Source organism: Phaseolus vulgaris, chromosome 9, assembly GCF_051622355.1.
Source record: "Phaseolus vulgaris cultivar YP4 chromosome 9, ASM5162235v1, whole genome shotgun sequence".
Lineage (NCBI taxonomy): Eukaryota > Viridiplantae > Streptophyta > Magnoliopsida > Fabales > Fabaceae > Phaseolus > Phaseolus vulgaris.
The window spans coordinates 31,364,923-31,387,348 of record NC_143506.1 but is presented as its reverse complement, the minus strand read 5'-3'; the positions used below and the strand labels follow the sequence as shown (position 1 = coordinate 31,387,348).

The 22,426-nt window shown below is 33.7% G+C and overlaps 1 protein-coding gene across 25 annotated transcripts; it reads right to left on the bottom strand.

Moving 5' to 3' along the window:
- Positions 1-1,809: 1,809 nt before the first annotated feature.
- LOC137821252 (MLO-like protein 6) lies at positions 1,810-22,264 on the bottom strand. 25 transcript variants are annotated; one of them, XR_011082769.2, is made up of 19 exons: positions 21,785-22,264; positions 21,278-21,313; positions 21,108-21,175; positions 20,796-20,864; positions 17,260-17,335; positions 15,850-15,899; positions 15,719-15,759; positions 15,468-15,641; positions 15,131-15,166; positions 14,960-15,027; positions 14,692-14,752; positions 14,107-14,177; positions 13,964-14,032; positions 3,173-3,247; positions 3,015-3,103; positions 2,868-2,917; positions 2,737-2,777; positions 2,380-2,499; positions 1,810-1,981 (listed from the first exon to the last, which is right to left on the bottom strand). XR_011082769.2 is itself a non-coding variant. In XM_090295432.1 (19 exons), exons 8-13 carry the CDS (start codon positions 15,574-15,576, stop codon positions 13,996-13,998), a joined length of 345 nt encoding a protein of 114 aa, XP_090151558.1. In that variant the 5' UTR covers positions 15,577-15,641; positions 15,719-15,759; positions 15,850-15,899; positions 17,260-17,335; positions 20,796-20,864; positions 21,108-21,175; positions 21,278-21,313; positions 21,785-22,264; the 3' UTR covers positions 1,810-1,981; positions 2,380-2,499; positions 2,737-2,777; positions 2,868-2,917; positions 3,015-3,103; positions 3,173-3,247; positions 13,964-13,995. The 25 variants fall into 25 exon arrangements, 19 of the variants coding, with proteins under 19 accessions (XP_090151558.1, XP_090151566.1, XP_090151557.1 ...); XM_090295432.1 differs by having other exon boundaries at positions 15,505-15,641; XM_090295440.1 differs by having other exon boundaries at positions 15,505-15,641; positions 20,796-20,858; positions 21,785-22,224.
- Between the last annotated feature and the right edge of the window lie 162 nt (positions 22,265-22,426).

The window sequence follows — 22,426 nt, the reverse complement described above, 5'->3', positions numbered from 1 at the left end:
GATTTATGAAAATAATTTTTTAAAGAGTAATACTTACAAATTTGAAAATTATAAAAGCGGAGTAGGAGTAGAAAACTAACGTTTTAGAAATATTGAAATGATAAAAATTACAAAAATAATGAAAATAAATAAATACCGTAAATATAATTTTGCAAAATATTAAAAATGTGAAACATCAAGCGTTCAAGCTATGTTTGGTTAACTCTGTAGTCCTTGTTTTTCTTTCTTTTATCCTATTGAAGTGATTTATCTTTTGCTCTATAAAAAAAATGAATCCAAGAAAAAGGTTTTTAAAATGTTTTGTAAGATTATTTCTCAAAATGGTTATAAAAAGTTAATGTTTTTAACCTGTTCTTTTCATTAATGAGTTGATTAAAGGTTCTCAACTCCTCTTCTTTAATCAACTAACTTTGTTTTGATATGTTTAATAGAATTTGTTTTACAATATAAAATTTTAACATTTGAAATAAACTATTTTAGACTGTTTAGCTTACTTTAAGAAAAATAATGTTACATATATAATAGTGTTTAAAAATAAAAGTTTAGATTAGAGATATGTAAAAAACATAAAATAACTAAAATATGGAAAATAAGTATATTTAATTAAGAAATGTATAAATTTATAAAAAGGGGGGAACTTTACAATAAAAAAATAAAGTTTTAAAAAAGAATAATTATTATATTAAATTATAATGTCAAAAAGTAATATTTAAAAGTTTGAAAACTATAATAACTTTTGCTAGAAAACTACGTTTTAAAAATATTGAAATAATAAAAATAACAAAAATGATGAACATTAGTCTAAAATTCAACTAGAGAAACATTCTACTCTAAAATTCAACATTAGTGTATACAAGTACACACAAAATATAAATAATCATCACATATCTTTTAAATATACTCCAAACTTTTAAAATTAAGATAGGAAATCATCTTGATTTAGTTATGAGTGTGCACCTCATCACTTTATCAAGATTCTTTTCATTCTTAATATTTTCATCCTTATTCATAAGGACTAGTTTGACTCAAATACAAACAAAATTTCAAGAAAAGAACTTTGTTAAACATCCCATTAGAAATTTTTAACTAAGTCTTGAACCTAAACTTAAACAAAAATCAACACGCAAGATAAACACAATAAACTCACTATCCCTTCCTAAGGATAATCCGTTATGATACCATAAATGTAACACCCAAAAATATGCAAATTGTTTTACAAAAGAAACTAAAGAAAATAATGCTCTCCACTTTGTTTCCAAAGTCCCTTTACTTTTAATTCAATATGTTTGAAGTTATGTGTGTTATTTGCTGTCTTGTCAGTTTTCCTATGAACTAGCTATTAAATTTAGTGAGTGACTAACATAATATATTTAATTTTAAAATAAATAAAAACACACTATTTTTTTCAGTTTCAAATGTCCAAATATAGGAACCCCAATTTTATGAACCAATTTAAGCCATCCTCATCAGCAAGCATAGTTACCAATAGGAAAGCCAAATAGAGAAAAAAAAACACCATTATCATTGGGTAATGATGGTTTTGAGACCATCATTTTTCTCTTACATCCGAATTACAAACTCTATAATATTATTTTATTATAATATTTTGTTTTATTATTTTAATATAACATTGTATTATAAAAAGTGGTTCTTAAGTGAATGTAGGTGAAATTCCAAAATGTAATAACACCATTGCACCATTATCGTGCAGTGCAAAGCAACTCTATCCACTACTTTGGTTTTTAACCAATTGGTTGCTGTTGACCACAGGATTATGGTGAGACACGTGAGTGTTTGTTCCCTCAATCATTTTATCAATAAAAATTTTATCAATAAATGAAGAAAAAATAATTAAATTCCACAGTTTACTATGATAACAAGTGGGATTAGAAAAAGAGCAAAATTGAATAAAAAGCACGTACAATTTTTGGTTTCATTGAAGAAACATCTCCAACACTGCTACTTCCCCCTACCAAAGTCCCTGTCCAAGAAAGAAAATAATAAAGTCACTAAAAAACAATGAGGAACAAATTTTGGGGATAAGTCGAGAGAACTACTTCAAAAAATTTGGCTACTAAATTTATAAAACAATAACACGTATATATCCAGCAGAGGTTTTTCGTTAGTTATTTTACCAAAACATAGAAACGCATTCCTTTATTTTTGGAGGAGGGGCTGACAGTAATTATAAATTCACTCTAGAATTGTAAAAAAAAAAAGTCTACTAATGTGAAACACTGATGGTGTGTTAAATATATGGTGGGAGGTAAATGTCTTAAATGTTGCTATTTTAAGTAGTTGACAGATAAAGTGAATCAAACTTCTTAACAATATATATCAGAACATGGAAGTCAGCCATCAAATAGTGATTGCCCGTACCTTTCAGCCCGTCTCTCATTTTTCCGCTTCCGCCTCATATCAACTTTACGGGCCTCAAACTCCTCTCTACTCATAATTGGGTGTGGAACATTCATTCACATACCGAAGTCAGCAAGATCCCTGAACAGAAATTATTGTACTACAATTAGACATTCTAAATACCAACAAATCGACATTGTATTGGATAAACATGCAACCAAATTCAACAGGAGTTTTAAACTACAACTCTCAAATCCCTCCTTCACAATAAAAAGACATGACCTATTTGGTAAAAAGACAACCAAATTTCTCCAAATGGTTTGTAATTGTAAATCTTAATCAGTCTGCAAATTATATTATTGGAAGTAGAATACTTACCACAACAGGAATTAAGGATGACCAGAACATTGCATGCCATCCTGAAAATTTTTACAGGGTTGAACAACTGGTACTCTTTAACTGAATAATTGGGAATTCCATAGAACTCTGCTAAGAAAATAGTTGCTCACCATTAACATTTAGGAGCAGGAAAACAACAAATGAAGCCCAGAGGACAGGACTGTCAACATAGTGAGCAAGTATGTCAAACAAGTTACCATAGGAAAAATCATATAGACAATATAATGCTACCAATGCACTGTTTAGAAGATAGTTACCTGACTCCAACAACAACCTTGAAGTCATCCTCCAAGGATCTTTTGATATACTTTTGGAAGTTAAATTTAGTTCTAGGAACCAGGTGTACCTACACATAATGCACTGTAAGGCAAATTCAGTTTTAGAAGAACATGTTGTATTGTGGAGTAGGTCTCACAGTGATAAATCCATTGCGCAAAGCCAAGTAGTCAGCCTTACCCACAGACCTATAAAATTGCCTAAAAAAGCATCCCTGAAATTGGCAACATGGAAGACATGTTACAAAAATTTAAAAAGAAAGTCATAAATTTAATTCAGGTAATAAATAAGCAGTATTTTTATAACTAGTGATTTAAAAAATTGCAGTAGTTAATCCATAAGTTGTTTTCTACTTCACTTTGTGATTTTTCTGAGCTATATCTAAACCAATGCCATTAAAGTCCACCGTTCCCACTTTGTGGAGGCTTTCTCCAGAGTTAAGGATATCAAGATGAAAACAGTGCAGACACAAGCAACGGCCCCTGTTTGTGTCGGATCAAGGTCTTTGAAACCGATACTACTCTCATGCTTTTGTGCACCATAAACCCTTTCAATGGGGCAAGTTTTTGTATTGGGTTGAATGACACTATAATTCATCGTATCATACTTCAGCAGGGATGAGTCCTTATAAAACAGAATATAAGAAACTACCATCTTCCTTACTTCATCATGTTGCTAGATCTAGCACTTGTGGAACATGAGTTGACTACTCTGGATTATATTTTGGCCAAACTGAAAGTTAATTTGCTTGAAGCTCAAACTAACATTAAGACTTATTCAGATCAACAGTACATCCACATTCATTTCATTTGGGTAACTTGGTGTCGGTAAGTTGAAATATAACCTTAAGGGCAACTTTCAATGAGAGGAAGAAGGGTTGAAAAGTTGTCCAAATATTTTTATGGACTATAAACGTATAATCAAGATCATCAAGTGCATTGATGACACTGCCTGAGTTAGATTTTTCCTTGAGGTTCCAAAATCCACCACATCTTCCATGCTTCCAAACTGAAGCCATAATGTAAAAATGATAAGGAGTTGTAGTTACCCACTCTCTGTTGATAACCAACCTAAAGTCCTATGATTGTAGTGGCTTCCAAAATTGAAGGCAACACACCACAAGAGGATATTTTATGCAATTGTTTCCTGCACCCAATGATTTTTTAACCTGCACTCAATCAACTTATAAAATTCCAAAATTGTTTTTCATTCCAGAATTGAAAATTCAGAATTAAAAATTCAGAATTAAAAAATACATTCAGAAAAAGAAATCTCAAGAGAACTTTTGTGCTCTAGAAATAAAATTCAAAAGTAGAATTGGAAAATCAAAATCTGTTTCCAAAAAAGCAATTTAAGAATACCAAAAGTTTATTCCAAAATAGAAATTCTAAACAACAAAATCCAAAAACATATCATGGAAAATTTCGGAATCCAAAAAAATATTCCAGAAAACTAAATCTATAAATATATTATAGAATACCAAATCCGAAATATATTTTGACGTGCACCCCTCACTCCTATTTAAAAACTACATAACACATTTTGATCCTTTTGCTTCAGTTATAAGGTGCAGGAAGCAATTGCCATATTTTGATTTAGTGGCAAAGTCTCTTTCCCGAAGACTCTACCTGAGAGCTTGAGGATGGCTTGTTAAAGGATTATCATGATCTACACCTTATGGACAAAGTGTTTGTCCATTAGGAAGGGGATGATATGAACTATAATGAAGAGGCCCAAAAAAATATAGATTCAATCCATGAGATACAGTAACAATACCATAAAATGCATGTATGAGAAGAAGGAATGCATGAAAGATTTCTCCCTCTGCTATAATTCCCATCTCTGTCTGTTCTAGTTTGTCTTCCTTCTACCCCTTCTATTTGCTTCAACATGTGATTAATCATAACCAAACACATCAATTACTCTTTTGGTGCTTTGAGTTTTACAACAACTGAAACCATAAGTGTTCAAAGTCTAGCTCGAATGAAAAATTCCGAAAAAAAAAACATCGGGTGCTTCTGAAAAAAAAAATCTAGGAGGTAACTTCTAAGAAAATTGAGATGCTCAGGGTAGTTTTAACTTACATGAAAAAATTTAATTCGCTTTATAGTCTTATTTTATTTAATTTTCCTATTTATGAGTCTATTTCTAGAAATCATACTTCCCAAAAATTACCTTGATTAAAAATTTAAAATACGCAGTATAAAAAGAAAACTCGGTATAACCGCATTGCAAGATATTCAAAATAAAAGTAGTTATTTCGACGACTAATTCAGGAACAAGAGGCATTTACCTATATAGAAATACAGAATAAAGAAAAATAAATTGAGTAAAGAAAGAGCCCTTCGAAACTCCAATTCTATCTTCCTAGATTGAATCTTTTACTAGGTTTAGGGTTTATTTCCAAACAATTCATTATTTGTGGGAATGAACATCCAGAGCTTTATCTGAACCGACAGATCAACTATTTGCTCCTTTCATGTCTGTTCTTTTAGTTTCACAGAAAACAAAAAATTCGAAAACGGTTCCCAACAGTGAATTTGTCCACAACCTCAAGGTTTTGGAGTGCTCGCGACACAATACCACTGTAATTGCACCCACATTAGTAGCATTTCTCTATAATTTTCTGTAATATCAAAGAACAAGACGGAAGTGTGACTGCAACAGCAATTCAACACCTTGACATATAATAACAATCTTCTCCGAATAAACCAATTTATCTGCTCTAGCTTTTATTGGCACTGACAAAGTCTGGAGTAGGGTTGAGAGCTTGGTGCTGCTTTCGTTAACTATTTTATTAATTCATCAACTTAGAGGGCCAAAATTTCTGCACGTGGTCACCACCCACCACCCCTTCACCCAACCTCAGCAAAGCAACAGCACCAGTCTCAACCCCAAGTAGCACAGTCAGTGCCGCATGGAAACTAAAGCAGAACACATACATTTTTATTTTCATTTTCCGAAAATACAAATGTCATCCCAGAAAATGTAGGCGAACAAAACATTTAATAAAAAGAATGTCTTAAATCCTCAAAAAGGAAGAGAACAAGACGGAAGTGTGACTGCAACAGCAATTCAACACCTTGACTCATAATAACAATCTCCTCCGGATAAACCAACTTATCTGCTCTAGCTTTTATTGGCACTGACAAAGTCTGGAGTAGTGCTGAGAGCTTGGTGCTCCTTTTGTTAACTATTTTATTGATTCATCGACAGGGTCAAAATTTATGCATATGGTCACCACTCACCACCCCTTCACCCAACCTCGGCAAAGCAGCAGCACCAGTCTCAACCCCAAGCCACACAGTCAGTGCCGCATGGAAACTAGAGCAGAACACCAACTTTTTTTCTTCATTTTCCAAAACTACTAATGTCATTCCAAGAAAATGAACGCGAACAAAACATTTAATAAAAAGACTGTCTTATATCCTCAAAATCCACTACCTCATTTTAGATTTTGAGTTCACCAAGACATATATATAAGTACAAGGCACAAAGATACTCAAATATTTTAATTATTTAATTGTGAATTTCACTTTTTATTAAGTTAATTCTTTCTTAGTTTTTCAACGATCTATCTCCATTTAAGGATAAAGATATACAAGCCGTTAGCTTCATTTTTTTAAGTGTTTATAATCAAATGTAAAATTTGTTAGTTTATATAAATATACAAAGAATGTTATACTCTATCTTTTTTTTTTTACAATTTTTTTTGGAAAACGTAGAAAAATCATATTGCATTCTAATTTTCTTTAGGCAATCCATAACCAAAACCTAGAAAGAGTTTCCTAAAAAGACTAAGGAAAACAACCTAGAACAATCACCTTGCATTCTAATTGTTTTCTCAAGTTTTACACCAAAATCACCGCCAAAATTCAACAAACCTAGTTCTAAATCTTCCTAAGGCGATCCGTAACCAAAACCTAGAAAGAGTTTCCTAAAAAGAGTACGTTAGTAAAACAATCATCTTGCAATCTAATAATTTTCTCATTTTTTAAACCAAAACCACCTGCAAAATTCTTCAAACCTAGTTCTAAATCTTCCTTAGATGATCCGTAACCAAAACATAGAAAAAGTTTTGTTCCTAAAAACACTAAGGAAAACAACCTCGAACAATCACCTTGCATTCTAATAACTCTCACAACTTTTACACCCAAACCTACTTCTACATTTTCCTCAAAAATTCATCAAACCTACTTCTATATTTTCCTCAAAAATTCATCAAACCTAGAAAGAGTTTCCTAAAAAGACTACGGAAGACATTCTAGAAGAATCACATTGCATTCTAATAGTTTTCTTAACTTTTACACCCAAATCAACTCAAAAATTCATCAAACCTAGTTTAAAGCCTTCCTTAGACAATCCGAAACCAAAACCTAGAAAGAGTTTCCTAAAAAGAGGAAGGAAAACAACCTAGAACAATCACCTTGCATTTTAATAGTTTTGTCAACTTTTACACCCAAATCACCACCAAAATTCATCAAACCTAGTTCTAAATCTTCCTTAGACGATCCGTAACCACAACCTAGAAAGACTTTCCTAAAAAAGCTACGGAAGACAACCTAGAAGAATCACCTTGCATTCTAATAGTTTTCTCAACTTTTACACCCAAATCACCTCCAAAATTCATCAACCTAGTTCTAAATCATCCTTAGGCAATCCGTAACCAAAACCTAGAAAGAGTTTCCGAAAAACACTAAGGAAGACAACCTAGAACAATCACCTTGCATTCTAATAGTTTTGTAAAGTTTTACTCCCAAATCACATCAAAAATTCATCAAACTTCGTTCTAAATCTTGCTTAGGCGATCCATAACCAAAACCAATAAAGAGTTTCCTAAAAAGACTAGGGAAGACATCCTAGAGCAATCACCCTGCAGTCTAATAACTTTCACAACTTTTACACCCAAATCACTTCCAAAATTCAACCTACTTCAATATTTTACTCCAAAATTCATCAAACTTAGAAAGAGTTTCCTAAAAACACTAGGGAAGACATCCTAGAACAATCACCTGCAATCTATCAGTTTTCTCAAGTTTTACACCCAAATCACCTCCAAAATTCATCAAACCTAGTTCTAAGTCTTCGTTAGGCGATCGGTAACCAAAACCTAGAAAGATTCCTAAAAGGACTAGAGAAGACAACCTAGAACAATCACCTTGCATTCTAATAGTTTTCTCAACTTTTACACCAAAATCACATATAAAATTCATCAAACCTACTTCTAAATCTTCCTTAGGCGATCCGTAACCAAAACCTATAAAGAGTTTCCTAAATAGACTAATGAAGACAAACTAGAACAACCACCTTGATTACTAATAGTTCTCTCAACTATTACAACCAAATCACCTTCAAAATTCATCAAACCAACTTCTAAACTATCCTTAGGAAATCCGTAACAAAAAACCTAGAAAGAGTTTCTTAAAAAGACTAAGGAAGAAAACCTAAAACAATCACCTTGCATTCTAATAGTTTTCCCAACTTTTACACCCAAATCACCTCAAAAATTAATCAAACCTATTTCTAAATCTTCCTTACGCGATCCGTAATCAAAACCTACAAAGAGTTGGCTAAAAACAATAAGGAAGACAACCTAGAACAATCACCTTGCATTCTAATAGTTTTGTCAACTTTTACACCCAATCACCTCCAAAATTCATCAAACCTACTTCTAAATCTTCCTTAGACGATCCGTAACCACAACCTAGAAAGACATTCCTAAAAAAGCTACGGAAGACAACCTAGAAGAATCACCTTGCATTCTAATAGTTTTCTCAACTTTTACACCCAAATCACCTCCAAAATTCATCAACCTAGTTCTAAATCATCCTTAGGCAATCCGTAACCAAAACCTAGAAAGAGTTTCCGAAAAACACTAAGGAAGACAACCTAGAACAATCACCTTGCATTCTAATAGTTTTGTAAAGTTTTACTCCCAAATCACATCAAAAATTCATCAAACTTCGTTCTAAATCTTGCTTAGGCGATCCATAACCAAAACCAATAAAGAGTTTCCTAAAAAGACTAGGGAAGACATCCTAGAGCAATCACCCTGCATTCTAATAACTTTCACAACTTTTACACCCAAATCACTTCCAAAATTCAACCTACTTCAATATTTTACTCCAAAATTCATCAAACTTAGAAAGAGTTTCCTAAAAACACTAGGGAAGACATCCTAGAACAATCACCTGCAATCTATCAGTTTTCTCAAGTTTTACACCCAAATCACCTCCAAAATTCATCAAACCTAGTTCTAAGTCTTCGTTAGGCGATCGGTAACCAAAACCTAGAAAGATTCCTAAAAGGACTAGAGAAGACAACCTAGAACAATCACCTTGCATTCTAATAGTTTTCTCAACTTTTACACCAAAATCACATATAAAATTCATCAAACCTACTTCTAAATCTTCCTTAGGCGATCCGTAACCAAAACCTATAAAGAGTTTCCTAAATAGACTAATGAAGACAAACTAGAACAACCACCTTGATTACTAATAGTTCTCTCAACTATTACAACCAAATCACCTTCAAAATTCATCAAACCAACTTCTAAACTATCCTTAGGAAATCCGTAACAAAAAACCTAGAAAGAGTTTCTTAAAAAGACTAAGGAAGAAAACCTAAAACAATCACCTTGCATTCTAATAGTTTTCCCAACTTTTACACCCAAATCACCTCAAAAATTAATCAAACCTATTTCTAAATCTTCCTTACGCGATCCGTAATCAAAACCTACAAAGAGTTGGCTAAAAACAATAAGGAAGACAACCTAGAACAATCACCTTGCATTCTAATAGTTTTGTCAACTTTTACACCCAATCACCTCCAAAATTCATCAAACCTACTTCTAAATCTTCCTTAGACGATCCGTAACCACAACCTAGAAAGACATTCCTAAAAAAGCTACGGAAGACAACCTAGAAGAATCACCTTGCATTCTAATAGTTTTCTCAACTTTTACACCCAAATCACCTCCAAAATTCATCAACCTAGTTCTAAATCATCCTTAGGCAATCCGTAACCAAAACCTAGAAAGAGTTTCCGAAAAACACTAAGGAAGACAACCTAGAACAATCACCTTGCATTCTAATAGTTTTGTAAAGTTTTACTCCCAAATCACATCAAAAATTCATCAAACTTCGTTCTAAATCTTGCTTAGGCGATCCATAACCAAAACCAATAAAGAGTTTCCTAAAAAGACTAGGGAAGACATCCTAGAGCAATCACCCTGCATTCTAATAACTTTCACAACTTTTACACCCAAATCACTTCCAAAATTCAACCTACTTCAATATTTTACTCCAAAATTCATCAAACTTAGAAAGAGTTTCCTAAAAACACTAGGGAAGACATCCTAGAACAATCACCTGCAATCTATCAGTTTTCTCAAGTTTTACACCCAAATCACCTCCAAAATTCATCAAACCTAGTTCTAAGTCTTCGTTAGGCGATCGGTAACCAAAACCTAGAAAGATTCCTAAAAGGACTAGAGAAGACAACCTAGAACAATCACCTTGCATTCTAATAGTTTTCTCAGTTTTTAAACCAAAATCACCTCCAAAATTCATCAAACCTACTTCTAAATATTCCTTAGGCGATCCGTAACCACAACCTAGAAAGAGTTTCCTAAATAGACTAATGAAGACAAACTAGAACAACCACCTTGCATTCTAATAGTCTTCTCACCTTTTAGACACAAATAGCCTCCAAAATTCATCAAACCTAGTTCTAAACCTACCTTAGGCGATCCCTAACCAAAACCTCGAAAGAGTTTCCGAAAAACACTAAGGAAGACAACCTAGAACAATCACCTTTGCATTCTAATAGTTTGGTAATGTTTTACTCCCAAATCACCTCCAAAATTCATCAAACTTAGTTCTAAATCTTGCTTAGGCGATCCGTAACCAAAACCAATAAAGAGTTTCCTAAAAAGAGTAGGGAAGACATCCTAGAGCAATCACCTTTCATTCTAATAACTTTCACAACTTTTACACCCAAATCACTTCCAAAATTCATCAAACCCACTTCAATATTTACCTCCAAAATTTATCAAACCTAGAAAGAGTTTCCTAAAAAGACTACGGAAGACATTCTAGAAGAATCACATTGCATTCTAATAGTTTTCTTAACTTTTACACCCAAATCAACTCAAATATTCATCCAACCTAGTTTAAAGTTTTCCTTAGGCAATCCGAAACCAAAACCTAGAAAGAGATTCCTAAAAAGACTAAGGAAAACAACCTAGAACAATCACCTTGCATTTTAATAGTTTTCTCAAGTTTTATACCCAAATGACCACCAAAATTCATCAAAGGCATTCCGTAACCAAAACCTAGAGTTTCTTTTCTAAAAAGACTAAGGAAAACAACCTAGAACAATCACCTTGCATTTTAATAGTTTTCTCAAGTTTTACACCCAAATCACCACCAAAACTCATCAAACCTAGTTCTAAGTCTTCATTAGGCGATCCGTAACCAAAATCTAGAAAGTTTCCTAAAAAGACTAGGGAAGACAACCTAGAACAATCACCTTGCATTCTAATAGTCTTCTCAACTTTTACACACAAATAGCCTCCAAGATTCATGAAATCTAGTTCTAAATCTTCCTTAGGCGATCCGTAACCTCAACCTAGAATGAGTTTCCTAAAAAGACCATGGAAGGTAACGTAGAACAATCAGCTTGCATTCTAATAGTTTTCTCAGTTTTTTAAACCACAATCACCTCCAAAATTCATCAAACCTATTTCTAAATCTTCCTTAGGCGATCCATAATCAAAACCTAGAAAGAGTTTCCTAAAAATAATAAGGAACACAACCTAAAACAATCACCTTGCATTCGAATAGTTTTGTCAACTTTTACACCCAAATCACCTCTAAAATTGATCAAACCTACTTCTAAATTTTCCTTAGGCGACTCGCAACCAAAACCTTGAATGTTTCCTAAAAACAATAAGGAAGACAACCTAGAACAATCACCTTGCATTCTAATAGTTTTGTCAACTTTTACACCCAATCACCTTCAAAGTTCATGAAACGTACTTCTAAATCTTCCTTAGGCGGTCCGTAACCAAAAACCTAAAAAGAGTTTCGTAAAAAGACTAAGGAAGACAACCTAGAACAATCACCTTGCACTCTAATAGTTTTCTCAACTTTTACAACCAAATCACCTCCAAAATTCATCAAACCTAGATCAAAATCTTCCTTAGGCGATCCGTAACCAAAACCTAGAAAGAGTTTCATAAAACGACTACGGAAGACAAGCTAGAAGAATCAACATGCATTCTAATAGTTTTCTCAACTTTTACACAAATCACCTCCAAAATTCATCAAACCTAGTTCTAAATCTTTCTTAGGCGATCCATAACCAAAACCAATAAAGAATTTCCTAAAAAGACTAGGGAAGACATCCTAGAACAATCACCTTGCATTCTAATAGTTTTCTAGACTTTTACACTCAAATCGCCTACAAAAATTATCAAACCTACTTCTATATCTTCTCTAGGCGATCCGTAACCCAAACCTGGAAAAAGTTACCTAAAATGTCTAAGGAAGACAACCCAAATCATCTCCAAATTCATCAAACCTAGTTCTAAATCTTTCTTAGGCGATCCATAACCAAAACAAACAAAGAGTTTCCTAAAAAGACTAGGAAAGACATCCTAGAACAATCACCTTGCATTCTAATAGTTTTCTAGAATTTTACACTCAAAACACCTACAAAAATTATCAAACCTAGTTCTATATCTTTTGAAGGCGATCCGTAACCCAAACCTGGAACAAGTTACCTAAAAAGTCTAAGGAAGACAACCCAAATCATCTCCAAATTCATCAAACCTAGTTCTAAATCTTTCTTAGTCGATCCATAACCAAAACAAACAAAGCGTTTCCTAAAAAGACTAGGGAAGACATCCTAGAACAATCACCTTGCATTCTAATAGTTTTCTAGACTTTTACACTCAAATCACCTACAAAAATTATCAAACATAGTTCTATACCTTTTGTAGGCAATCCGTAACCCAAACCTGGAACAAGTTACCTAAAAAGTCTAAGGAAGACAACCCAAATCATCTCCAAATTCATCAAACCTAGTTCTAAATCTTTCTTAGGCGATCCGTAACCATAACCTAGAATGAGTTTCCTAAAAAGACTATGGAAGGTAACGTAGAACAATCAGCTTGCATTCTAATAGTTTTCTAGACTTTTACACTCAAATCACCTAGAAAAATTATCAAACCTAATTCTATATCTTCTGTAGGCGATCCGTAACCCAAACCTGGAACAAGTTACCTAAAAAGTCTAAGGAAGACAACCTTGAACAATCACCTTGCATCCTAATAGTTTTCTCAACTTTTACACTCAAATCACCTCCAAAATTCATCAAACCTACTTCTAAACCTTCCTTAGGCTATCCCGTAACCAACACTTAAAAAGACTAAGGAAGAAAACCTAGAACAATCACCTTGAATTCTAATAGTTTTGTCAACTTTTACACCTAAATTACCTCCAAAATTCATCAAACCTAGTTCTAAATCTTCCTTAGGCGATTCGTAACCAAAACCTGGAAAGAGTTTCCTCAAAAGACTAAGGAAGACAACCTAGAACAATCACCTTTCATTCGAATAGTTTTCTCAACTTTTATACCCAAATCACCTCCAAAAATCATCAAACCTACTTTTAAATTTTCCTTACGCGATCCGTAACAAAAACCAAAAAGAGTTTCCTAAAACGACTAAGGAAGACAACCTACAACAATATTTGATTGTCTCCTCTAAGCTGGCAACTGCCTAATAAATTTGACTGAAATTAGAGATTGTTTCCATGAAATTGGTGAAAGTCATATCGCAAAACAATTGATTGGGAGCCAGGGAGCAAACTTAAACACATTCCAACCAATATTTGCACAACAAAAGTGTTATAAAAGGTTTTACCTCAAACTCGCACAAAGTGTTCTCAAGCTTCCTCAGACCACCAAAATCAGGAACTCCTTAGAGCAGGACCTTCAAAAACCAAATATTATAGTGAAGACCTAAACCAAGACAACACACAAACAAAGAAATCGAGATGGAGAAACCTGTAGTCGTGACCCTGGGAACACAGCTTCCAATTCCACGAATTACTTAATAACAATGTTACAACGCATTCCTTACAACAAAGAACATAAATCAGTTAATAAAAGAATAGAAAAAGCTTTTATTGTGTCACTTAAATTATATAGAAATTCTTACCAAAGAGTTAATAAGAATAAGTTTTTGATTACCAAGAATAGAATAACCACTTAGAATAAAGAAACAAATTATATGTGGAAAAGTGCAAAATCGTATTCATACAATCTTGGTTGTGCGTTTTGATTAATTGGATTGTTTCTTTATAGGTTCCAGTACGAAGGTTTTGTAGGTATGTTTTACACAAATTTAGCGAATGGATTGAAATATTTAGCAGATAAAATCGATTCAGCTAAGCAAATGAACGAATAGAAAAAGACAAACACGAAAAAGAAAGAGGAGTGAATTAGATTGTGTGTTATTGACATTTATCAAACACTATTTATATTATTGATTGGAGTAAAGTTGGTTACGACAGAAAAAACTTCAATTAGGCCAAAGAATAGTTCTTCGGATCAAATAGAAGAAAACCAGGAAACAAAAAAACGTAGTACCTGAGTAACAAGAGCATATAATGGAAGGGTGATATAGCTGCAGAGGCATAGTGCCGCAAGCCTTCAAACAACACGACAATTCATCAGCTTAGTAAGGCAATATCATGCTTCAATTATACTAATGCTGGAGGGTCCCATTGTTTGTTAAGCAGGGATTTACGTGTTCATTTAAAAAAAGAAAAACAGCTAATTTCTCCAGTATGAAATGCATATTTATTTAGGCATGAAATTTTAATATATAGAACGGAATTCTAAATTCAACACTTACCCTAATGCTACTTTCACTATTGCAAGTTTGTAGTCAGCATGGAAACAATTTCTCAGCCCAAAAGAATACTGCAAAACAAGAAATCATTCATATACTATTCATCCATTTACCAAGACCTACAGGCTACAAAAAGATATTATTTAAGATCAGCAAGGTGTGAGGGATCAGTACCCATATCCACAAGAAATATGTTATTTGGAACGCATTCTGCAAGATTAAAAAAAAAAGAGTTAGATACAAACATTAACGAGTTTAAAATTCAAATCTCCAAAAATATTTCTCACTAGTACTACAAGGTTAAACTAGGATAGTTTAATCTATCTGTTCAATAGCAAACCCTCAACACATCTTAAACAATGTTAAAGGAACTAATTAAACGTAAAAGTTTTTTTGCATTTAAGCTGTATTGTTTAAAATAGCAATTTTTAGTATTTATGCCATTATCTATGTTCATTTGCCTCGTGGTAAACATTTGGTCAGGATTCTACTAAGGAAACTAATTGAATACCTGAAACAAAGCAAAATGGATAAGATAAAGAACTAACTGAGGCCGACCAAACCAAAAATATCTGTCTGAGCCTTGAACAAGAGGAATCCCTTGGACAACTGCGTGTCATTCTGTTATTTCAATAGCCATCTTTGTCCGTGCAACTTGAAGTTTTGTTCCAACAGCCAAAATTATCTGAAACCAATCAAATGGTTTGTAATTGTAAATCTTAATCAGTCTGCAAATTATATTATTGGAAGTAGACTACTTACCACAACAGGAATTAAGGATGCCCAGAACATTGCATGCCATTCTGAAAATTTTTACAGGGTTGAACAACTGTTACTCTTTAACTGAATAATTGGGAATTCCATAGAACTCAGCTAAGAAAATAGTTGCTCACCATTTACATTTAGGAGCAGGAAAACAACAAATGAAGCCCAGAGGACAGAACTGTCAACATAGTGAGCAAGTATGCCAAACAAGTTAATCCAGGTCATAAATTTAATTCAGGTTATAAATAAGCAGTATTTTTATAACTAGTGATTTAAAAAATTGGAGTAGTTAATCCATAAGTTGTTTTCTACTTCACTTTCTGATTTTTCTGAGCTATATCTAAACCAATGCCATTAAAGTCCACCGTTCCCACTTTGTGAAGGCTTTTCTCCAGATTTAAGGATATCAAGATGAAAACAGTGCAGACACAAGCAACGGCCCATGTTGGTGTCTGATCAAGGTCTTTGAAACCGATACTACTCTCATGCTATTGTGCTTTTGTGCACCATAAACCCTTTCAATGGGGCAAGTTTTTGTATTGGGTTGAATGACACTATAATTCATCGGATCCTACTTCAGCAGGGATGAGTCCTTATCAAACAGAATATAAGAAACTACCATCTTCCTTACTTCATCATGTTACTAGATCTAGCACTTGTGGAACATGAGTTGACTACTCAGGATTATATTTTAGCCAAACTGAAAGTTAATTTGCTTGAAGGTCAAACTAACATTAAGACTTATGTAGATCAACAGTACATCCACATTTATTTCATTTGGGTAACTTGGTGTCGGTAAGTTGAAATATAACCTTAAGGGCAACTTTCAACGAGAGGAAGAAGGGTTGAAAAGTTGTCCAAATATTTTTATGGACTATAAACGTACAATCAAGATCATCAAGTGCATTGATGACACTGCCTTTGAGTTAGATTTTTCCTTGAGGTTCCAAAATCCACCACATCTTCCATGCTTCCAAACTCAAGCCATTATGTGAAAATGATAAGGTGTTGTAGTTACCCACTCTCTGTTGACAACCAACCTAAAGTCCTATGAGTGTAGTGGCTTCCAAAATTGAAGGCAACACACCACAAGAGGATATTTTAGGCAATTGTTTCCTGCACCCAATGATTTTTGAACCTGCACTCAATCAACTTTTAAAATTCCAAAATTGTTTTTTCATTCGAGAATTGAAAATTCAGAATTAAAAAATACATTCAGAAAAAAGAAATCTCGAAGATAACTTTTGTGCTCTAGAAATAAAATTCAAAAGTAGAATTGGAAAATCAAAATTTGATTCCAAAAAAGCAATTTAAGAATACCAAAAGTTTATTCCAAAATAGAAATTCTAAAAAACAAAATCCAAAAACATATCATGGAAAATTTCGGGATCCAAACAATTCATTATTTGTGGGAATGAACCTCCGGAGCTTTATCTGAACCAACAGATCAACTATTTGCTCCTTTCATGTCTGTTCTTTTAGTTTCATAGAAAACAAGAATTTTGAAAACGGTTCCCAACAGTGAATTTGTCCACAACCTCAAGGTTTTGGAGCTGCTCCCGACACAATACCACTGTAATTGCACCCACACTAGTAGCATTTCTCGATAATTTTCTGTAATATCAAATAACAACAAGACGGAAGTGTGACTGCAACAACAATTAAACACCTTGACATATAATAACAATCTTCTCCAAATAAACCAACTTATCTTCTCTAGCTTTTATTGGCACTGACAAAGTCTGGAGTAGGGTTGAGAGCTTGGTGCTGCTTTCTTTAACTATTTTATTGATTCATCAACTTAGAGGGCCAAAATTTCTGCATGTGGTCACCACTCACCACCCCGTCACCCAACCTCGGCAAAGCAACAGCACCAGTCTCAACCCCAAGTAGCACAGTCAGTGCCGCATGGAAACTAGAGCAGAACACAAACCTTTTTTTTTTATTTTCCAAAAATACAATGTTATTCCCAGAAAATGAAGGCGAACAAAACATTTAATAAAAAGAATGTCTTAAATCCTCAAAAACGAAGAGAAGAACATAGAAGTGTGACAGCAACAGCAATTCAACACCTTGGCACATAATAACAATCTCCTCCGGATAAACCAACTTATCTGCTCTAGCTTTTATTGGCACTGACAAAGTCTGGAGTAGGGTTGAGAGCTTGGTGCTGCTTTCGTTAACTATTTCATTGATTCATCGACTTAGAGGGTCAAAATTTCTGCATGTGGTCACAACTCACCACCCCTCTACCCAACCTCGACAAAGCAGCAGCACCAGTCTCAACCCAAGCCGCACAGTCAGTGCCGCATGGAAACTAGAGCAGAACACCAACCTCTTTTTTTCATTTTCCAAAAATACGAATGTCATTCCCAGATGGTGAAGGCAAACAAAATATTTAATAAAAAGAATGTCTCATACCCTCAAAAAGGAATAGAACAAGACGGAAGTGTGACTGCAACAACAATAAAACACCTTAACACATAATAACAATCTCCTCCGGATAAACCAACTTATCTGCTCTAGCTTTTGTTGGCACTGACAAAGTCTGGAGTAGGGTTGAGAGCTTGGTGCTGCTATTGTTAACTATTTTATTGATTCATCGACTTAGAGGGTCAAAATATATGCATGTGGTCACCACTCACCACCCCTTCACCCAACCTCGGCAAAGCAGCAACACCAGTCTCAACCTCAAGCCGCACAGTCAGTTAAGCATGGAAACTAGAGCTGAACACCAACTCTTTTTTTTTCATTTTCCCCAAATACGAATGTCATTCCCCGAAGATGAAGGCAAACAAAACATTTAATAAAAAGAATATCTTATATCCTTAAAAGGGAATAGAAAAAGACGGAAGTGTGACTGCTACAACAATTCTACACCTTGACATATAATAACAGTCTCCTTCGGATAAACCAACTTAGCTTTTATTGGCACTGTCAAAGTCTGGAGTAGGGTTGAGAGCTTGGTGCTGCTTTTGTTAACTATTTTATTGATTCATCGACTTAGAGGGTCAAAATTTATGCATATGCTGTCATTAGAAAATGAAGGCGAACAAAACATTTAATAAAAAGAATGTCTTATATCCTCAAAATCCACTACCTCATTTTAGATTTTGAGTTCACCAAGACATATATATAAGTACAAGGCACAAATACACTCAAATATTTTATTTATTTAATTGTGAATTCCACTTTTTATTGATTAAGTTAATTGTTTTTTAGTTATTCAACAATCTATCTCCATTGAAGGATAAAGATATACAAGCCATTAGCTTCATTTTTTTAAGTGTTCATGATCAAATGTAAAATTTGTTAGTTTATATAAATATACATAGAATGTTATATTTTATTTTTTTTACAATGTTTTTTGGAAAACCTAGAAAAATGACCTTGAATTCTCATAGTTTTCTCAACTTTTACACCAAATCACCTCCAAAATTCATCAAACCAACTTCTAAATCTACCTTAGGCAATCCGCAACCAAAACATAGAAAGAGTTTCCTAAAAAGACTAAATAAAACAACCTAGAACAATCACCTTGCATTCTAATGGTTTTCTCAAGTTTTACGCCCAAATCACCTCCAAAATTCATCAAACCTAGTTCTAAGTCTTCCTTAGGCAATCTGTAACCAAAACCTAGAAAGTTTCCTAAAAAGACTAGGGAAGACAACCTAGAACAATCACCTCACATTCTAATAGTTCACCTAAACCAACGCCAATATTCATCAAAGCTAGTTCTAAATCCTCCTTAGGCGATCCGTAACCCAAACCTAGAAAGAGTTTCCTAAAAAGACTAAGGAAGGTAAGAACAATCACCTTGCATTCCAATAGTTTACTCATTTTTAAACCAAAATCACCTCCAAAATTCATCAAACCTACTTCTAAATCTTCCTTAGGTGATCCGTAACCAAAATCTAGAAAGAGTTTCTTTCCTAAAAAGACTAAGGAAAACAACATAGAAAATCAACTTGCATTCTAAAAACTTTCACAACTTTTTCACCCAAATCACTTTCAAAATTCATCAAACCTACTTCTAAATTTTCCCCCAAAATTCATCAAAAACTAGAAAGAGTTTCCTAAAAGGACTACGGAAGACATTCTAGAAGAATCATCTTATATTCTAATAGTTTTCTCAACTTTTACACCCAAATCAAATCCAAAATTCATCAAACCTAGTTCTAAGTTTTCCTTAGGCAAACCATAACCAACAACTAGAAATAGTTTCCTAAAAAGACTAAGGAAAACAACCTAGAGCAATCACCTTGGATCCTAATAGTTTTCTCATCTTTTACACTCAAATCACCTCCAAAATTCATCAAACCTAGTTCTAAATCTTCCTTAGGCGATCCGTAACCAAAACCTAGAGAGAGTTTCCTAAAAAGACTAAGGAAGACAAGAAAGAACAATCATCTTGCATTGTAACAGTGTTCTCAACTATTACACCCAAATGACCTCCAAAATTCATCAAACCTACTTCTAAACCTTCCTTAGGTGATTCTAAACCTTCCTTAGGTGATTCTAAACCTTCCTTAGGTGATCCCGTAACCAAAACCTAGAAAGAGATTCTTGAAAAGACTAATGAAGAAAACCTAGAACAATCACTTTGCATTCTAATTGTTTTCTCAACTTTTACATCTAAACTACCTCCAAAATTCATCAAACCTAGTTCTAAATCTTCCTTAGGCGATTCGTAACCAAAACCTGGAAATAGTTTCCTCAAAAGACTAAGGAAGACAACCTAGAACAATCACCTTTCATTCGAATAGTTTTCTCAACTTTTACACCCAAATCACCTCTAAAATTCATCAAACCTACTTTTAAATCTTCCTTAAGCGATCCGTAATAAAAACCTAGAAAGAGTTTCCTAAAACGACTAAGGAAGACAACCTACAACAATATTTGATTGTGTCTACTCTAAGCTGGCAACTCCCTAATAAATTTGACTGAAATTAGAGATTGTTTCTATGAAATTGGTGAAAGTCATATCGCAAAACAATTGATTGGGAGCCAGGGAGCAAACTTAAACACATTCCAACCAATATTTGCACAACAAAAGTGTTATAAAAGGTTTTACCTCAAATTCGCACAAAGTGTTCTCAAGCTTCCTCAGACCACCAAAATCAGGAACTCCTTAGAGCTGGACCTTCAAAAACCAAATATTATAGTGAAGACCTAAACCAAACAACACACAAACAAAGAAATCGAGATGCAATATCATGTTTCAATTATACTAATGCTGGAGGGTCCCATTTTCTATTGTTTTGTTAAGCAGGGATTTACGTGTTCATTTAAAAAAAAAAACAGCTAATTTCTCCAGTATGAAATGCATATTTATTTAGGCATGAAATTTTAATATATAGAACGGAATTCTAAATTCAACACTTACCCTAATGCTACTTTCACTATTGCAAGCTTGTAGTCAGCATGGAAACAATTTCTCGGCCCAAAAAAATACTGCAATACAAGAAATCATTCATATATTATTCATCTATTTACCAAGATCTACAGGCTACAAAAGGATATTATTTAAGATCAGGAGGTGTGAAGGATCAGTACCCATATCCACAAGAAATATGTTATTTGGAACGCATTCTGCAAGATTAAAAAAAAGAAAAGAGTTAGATACAAACATTAAGGAGTTTAAAATTCAAAACTCCAAAAATATTTCTCCCAGAAGATGAAGGCGAACAAAATATTTAATAAAAAGAATGTCTTATATCCTCAAAAAGGAATAGAATTTCATTTTCAAGGATAATTACCTATTCCATACCATTTCATTTTCCTCTTTTAATTTTTTATCCATCAAATTATTTTTAGGTATATTATTATTTAGAATGTAATTCCAGAAAATACTAAAATTACATCATGAAACAAATGCAGCCAAGATTTTAAATTGCTATTGTAACAAGAGTTGCAATTTCATAACAATACTTAATTCTACAAAACAAAAAATGTAGACAAATGCAAAGAACCCACAAATTGTGACATTTGGGCTATTACAATGATGATCGTGAATTGAATTAATAATAATTAGAAGACAAGAAAGGGAAGAAGATAGGGTACCAGAACTTGAACTTGGGGAGGCGGCAAACGAAGGGGGCGAAACTCGTCGTTAACGGAGGAGGGGAGTGTGGGGCACTCACTGTCGAGAATCTCGGGGTCCACCTGAGAGGAGAGGAACCCGATCAGAAGGTTGAGAATGTATATTCCCAAACCGTGCGACACTAAGTAGAACCCTTCCACCAAGAACACGCGTTTATATCAGCGCCACCACCAACAACCCCACCCACCGCCGTCCCACGAGCGGCGTCCACTTGTCCAGCACGTGCTGGTACTGCCGCCACACCGTCAACTCCCACTGTGATATGACGGCTCTAATTGATCCTCCGGCGACGTCCATTGCTGGATGGACCCGCTTCGGTTTCATCTTGAGGGAGGAATCGAGATTCAATTCAAGGATTCAATCCTTGGCTTTCTTGGACCCGTTCTAATCTTCAACCCACAATTTTTTTTTCACTTAAAATTCATCTTATAAATCCATGTAAGTTTATTCACATATTTCATAATGTTTTATTGTAGCTTTAGTCAATGTACAAACTAGTTAAAATAAAAATAAGAAATATAATATTTTAAATATAGTTATATTTTTCTTTTCTTAATATTTATTTTAATGTTTTATCTTCAGTATTATTTATTTACGAATTT